This window comes from Procambarus clarkii, chromosome 28 (assembly GCF_040958095.1).
Source record: "Procambarus clarkii isolate CNS0578487 chromosome 28, FALCON_Pclarkii_2.0, whole genome shotgun sequence".
NCBI lineage: Eukaryota > Metazoa > Arthropoda > Malacostraca > Decapoda > Cambaridae > Procambarus > Procambarus clarkii.
Genome location: NC_091177.1, coordinates 45,040,077 through 45,044,874, shown reverse-complemented (window position 1 = coordinate 45,044,874; position 4,798 = coordinate 45,040,077). Strand labels below are relative to the sequence as shown.

At 43.5% G+C, this 4,798-nt stretch overlaps 1 protein-coding gene across 1 annotated transcript; it reads left to right on the top strand.

The window, feature by feature from the left end:
- Window positions 1–1,985: 1,985 nt before the first annotated feature.
- On the top strand, window positions 1,986–4,429 carry LOC123748885 (uncharacterized). Its single transcript, XM_045731010.1, has 4 exons — window positions 1,986–2,088; window positions 2,505–2,589; window positions 2,718–3,205; window positions 3,303–4,429. Exons 1-4 carry the CDS (start codon window positions 1,986–1,988, stop codon window positions 4,427–4,429), a joined length of 1,803 nt encoding a protein of 600 aa, XP_045586966.1.
- The last annotated feature ends 369 nt before the right edge of the window (window positions 4,430–4,798 follow it).

Here is a 4,798-nt window from a genome sequence, read left to right as displayed (position 1 = left end):
TAATCTATGCAGCATATGCAACGAAGTAGTTTCCATCTGTGAATATTTCGGTCGCACAAATAATTTAAAGTTCCAGTGAGCTATTGCTTTCTGGGAGCATTTTTTTTAAATCATTACACAAAAACAAAATAAAGAAACACACAAAGAGAATGGGATTGTAGGACAAACTAACATAGAAAGTGCATTGGACGGAACTAAAAAATCTCTAATGCGTTGTCTGTGTATTTTTCCGTGGCTACGGTTGTTCTTCTTCCAGTCTGAGGTGGTACGCCATTTCCCTATTAAATGCAAATCTTTTAAATGTCATAACTATAACCTCCGCACTCCTGTATTTCGTAATCCAAAAAAACAACTTAAAGCAAATGTTAAATGGTTGCTACTCTTTGGCAATCACCATGTTCTAACTGCTAATTACACACTTATGCAATATTTGTTAAAAGTCTCTGATCAATAAATAAATCAATGTTTTTTTTATGGACAACTAAATAATAATTTCATAAAAATGTTTAAGACCGTTTACACATAATGAACCTCAACTCTTGGCTAAGCGATTATATAAGCTTCCAGCTATCAGCTGGACAATGTTGAATTTGTCTAACGGGAATGTGACGCAGATCTGGGAGTCATAGTTACTAGGGACCTCAATATTAGAAATCAATGTTTCGCTCAATGAAACTAATGATACTTGGATTGATAAGTAGGAGAGTTAGCAATAAAATATTCCTCGGCTTTACCTCTTCCTTAATCCCATGTTGATTATCGTGTCGGTTAGAGTCACTGCACTGTTAAAGGACAAAAACAATTTTGGGAATTAGAAACCTCTCATGTGAAGAGAGGTAGCGTGTTGGTGCTGGTCCTGAGAGAACACTGTGAGTATGACTGTATAACAAATGGAAGGGATGAAAGGAGAAGTATGAATGAAGGAACTCTGCCTAACACTTTAGCCCTCGGGAACGGAACACTAAACGTACAGGAAGGACCGTTGCCGCTCCGGCCACTCTCAGAGAGGATAAACCAGTTGAAGAGGTAACACGGCCGGATTGAACACATGGATAAAAAGGTTTGACAAATGTGATATTAATGTTTTAAACACCACATTTAACACGACATTAATATTCACGTAAATTAAATAAGATCCAGAAAACAAACGGTTCGGAAATATGGATGTTGATTTATGGAATATATTAATATGGTAACATGAGAGACTTGGGGTCGTTGGACCGATAACATAGAGGAAACTAATACGTTTAGTGTACATCAGTTCTTCCAATGTTCTTAATTAGAGGCTAAACGATGATCTCTTCCTTCGCTGATACTGTTCCTCACTAACTCATGTACACTGGCTCAGTGTACATGAGCTAAGGGAGAAATATCTCAGTGTACATGAGCTAAGGAAGAGAAGTCTCAGTGTACATGAGCTAAGGGAGAAATATCTCAGTGTACATGAGTTAAGGGAGAAATGTCTCAGTACATGAGCTAAGGAAGAGAAGTCTCAGTGAACATGAGCTAAGGAAGAGAGTCTCAGTGTACATGAACTAAGGAAGAGAAGTCTCAGTGTACATGAACTAAGGAAGAGAAGTCTCAGTGTACATGAACTAAGGAAGAGAAGTCTCAGTGTACATGAACTAAGGAAGAGAGTCTCAGTGTACATGAACTAAGGAAGAGAAGTCTCAGTGTACATGAACTAAGGAAGAGAAGTCTCAGTGTACATGAACTAAGGAAGAGAAGTCTCAGTGTACATGAATAAGGAAGAGAAGTCTCAGTGTACATGAACTAAGGAAGAGCTGTCTCTCCGCCGCTGGACATCATGCTCCCTTCACGTGCCTGAGCTCCTTGTTGCCTGCTTGTTGTTTTATAATTCATAAGAATATATACATTACTTTCAGCACTTTACAACATCCCATCTGTTCTTCGTCTCTTTTTCTTCCTTGCTAATCAGTTTTCAGAAATGTTCCTCCATCTCAGCCTTGTCTCTGTGTTAGTTCATGTACGCCGAGACTTACAAAATCTTGCTTGCAAAATCTTGCAATAACTACTGCCTCCTATCCCACGTGTTCCCTGCCCAGGAGTCGCCAAGAGTCCAGCTCGGTACACGGGACAGTTGTGAGCGTTGATTACACTCCACGAGTACACAACATGAACTATTGAACACAATCCTCCAAAATTAATAGTACTTACAGAAACTATTGGTCAAACGTACATAAATTGACTCTCGTACCCAAAATAATTAAAAAAAAATTACTATTGGCATACCAAACCTAATCTGCTAAGGCTTAATTATGCAATCGAAGACATAAATGAACAATTCTTGACCAAATATACGTAATCATAGGGGCTAGTTTAGTACATATATTTATAGGCCTGTGAAAGTTCTGGCTAGGTTGTTGCCTTCTTTCATGTGTCGTCTAATAGAACAATATCTTTTCTGGGTGTACAATATCTTTACAAGCTGTCCATGCTTGTACACTCAACCAATAATTGATGTATGATTATTATTATTCAAGGACGAGAGGATGACCTTCCACAAGACGGGACGGGACACGACCGTCGCCCGCGAGTGTTCACCGCCAACTGTGTAGTTAGAGCCAGGTCAGAGGCAGCCTTGAACACGTAAACACAACCGTGATCAAATTCATGAATATACAGATGATTATTAATAAAAAATACTTAAATGAAGTTTAATAAAATGAAAGACCATTCTCGGTGGAGTGACTCAGGGTAACAGTTGGTGCTGGTGTTACTGACCCCAGTGTTACAGATGGTGTTACTGACCCCAGTGTTACAGTTGGTGTTACTGACCCCAGTGTTACAGTTGGTGTTACTGACCCCAGTGTTACAGTTCGTGTTACTGACCCCAGTGTTACAGTTGGTGTTACTGACCCCAGTGTTAGAGATGGTGTTACTGACCCCAGTGTTACAGTTGGTGTTACTGACCCCAGTGTTACAGTTGATGTTACTGACCCCAGTGTTACAGATTGTGTTACTGATCCCAGTGTTACAGTTGGTGTTTCTGACCCCAGTGTTACAGTTGGTGCTGGTGTTACTGACCCCAGTGTTACAGTTGGTGTTACTGACCCCAGTGTTACAGTTGGTGTTACTGACCCCAGTGTTACAGTTGGTGTTACTGACCCCAGTGTTACAGATGGTGCTGGTGTTACTGACCCCAGTGTTACAGTTGGTGTTACTGACCAAAGTGTTACAGATGGTGCTGGTGTTACTGACCCCAGTGTTCCAGATGGTGTTACTAACCCCAGTGTTACTGTTGGTGTTACTGACCCGGTGTTACTGATCCAGTGTTACAGATGGTGCTGGTGTTACTGACCCCAGTGTTACAGTTGGTGTTACTGACCTCAGTGTTACAGTTGGTGTTACTGACCCCAGTGTTACAGTTGGTGTTACTGACCCCAGTGTTACAGTTGGTGTTACTGACCCCAGTGTTACAGTTGGTGTTACTGACCCCAGTGTTACAGTTGGTGTTACTGACCCCAGTGTTACAGTTGGTGTTACTGACCCCAGTGTTACAGTTGGTGTTACTGACCCCAGTGTTACAGTTGGTGTTACTGACCCCAGTGTTACAGTTGGTGTTACTGACCCCAGTGTTACAGTTGGTGTTACTGACCCCAGTGTTACAGTTGGTGTTACTGACCCCAGTGTTACAGTTGGTGTTACTGACCCCAGTGTTACAGTTGGTGTTACTGACCCCAGTGTTACAGTTGGTGTTACTGACCCCAGTGTTACAGTTGGTGTTACTGACCCCAGTGTTACAGTTGGTGTTACTGACCCCAGTGTTACAGTTGGTGTTAGTGACCCCAGTGTTACAGTTGGTGTTACTGACCCCAGTGTTACAGTTGGTGTTAGTGACCCCAGTGTTACAGTTGGTGTTAGTGACCCCAGTGTTACAGTTGGTGTTACTGACCCCAGTGTTACAGTTGGTGTTACTGACCCCAGTGTTACAGTTGGTGTTACTGACCCCAGTGTTACAGTTGGTGTTACTGACCCCAGTGTTACAGTTGGTGTTACTGACCCCAGTGTTACAGTTGGTGTTACTGACCCCAGTGTTACAGTTGGTGTTACTGACCCCAGTGTTACAGTTGGTGTTACTGACCCCAGTGTTACAGTTGGTGTTACTGACCCCAGTGTTACAGTTGGTGTTACTGACCCCAGTGTTACAGTTGGTGTTACTGACCCAAGTGTTACAGTTGGTGTTACTGACCCCAGTGTTACAGTTGGTGTTACTGACCCCAGTGTTACAGTTGGTGTTAGTGACCCCAGTGTTACAGTTGGTGTTACTGACCCCAGTGTTACAGTTGGTGTTACTGACCCCAGTGTTACAGATGGTGCTGGTGTTACTGACCCCAGTGTTACAGCTGGTGCTGGTGTTACTAGTTATAGGGATCAAGGTGCTACGTGGCGTCCTAACTACTCGTGACACGGTTAATATCTCCGTAATGAGTGTGCAAATTAGCAAGCAGAACTAAACAGCCCCCGAGAGTCACAGACGCTGACGTGGTTCACTCCTACTTATCTCAACGCTCCGGAGGGCGGCGGAAACAGTACGAAAATGTTGATGTTGTGCGGGCGGTGGTGGGCGAGTTGCGAGTCATATATGTGTGTGTTTTGGTGTGGGCGGGCTAGCGTGTGTGGGCGGGTAGGTGTGGGCGGGTAGGTGTGGGCGGGTAGGTGAGGCGGGCTAGCGTGTGTGGGCGGGTAGGTGTGGGCGGGCTCGTTTGGGCGGGAAGGTGTACTAACATATCGGTGTTCAAGGGGAGCTGACCCGCCTACTCTGGTTAGTGTATCT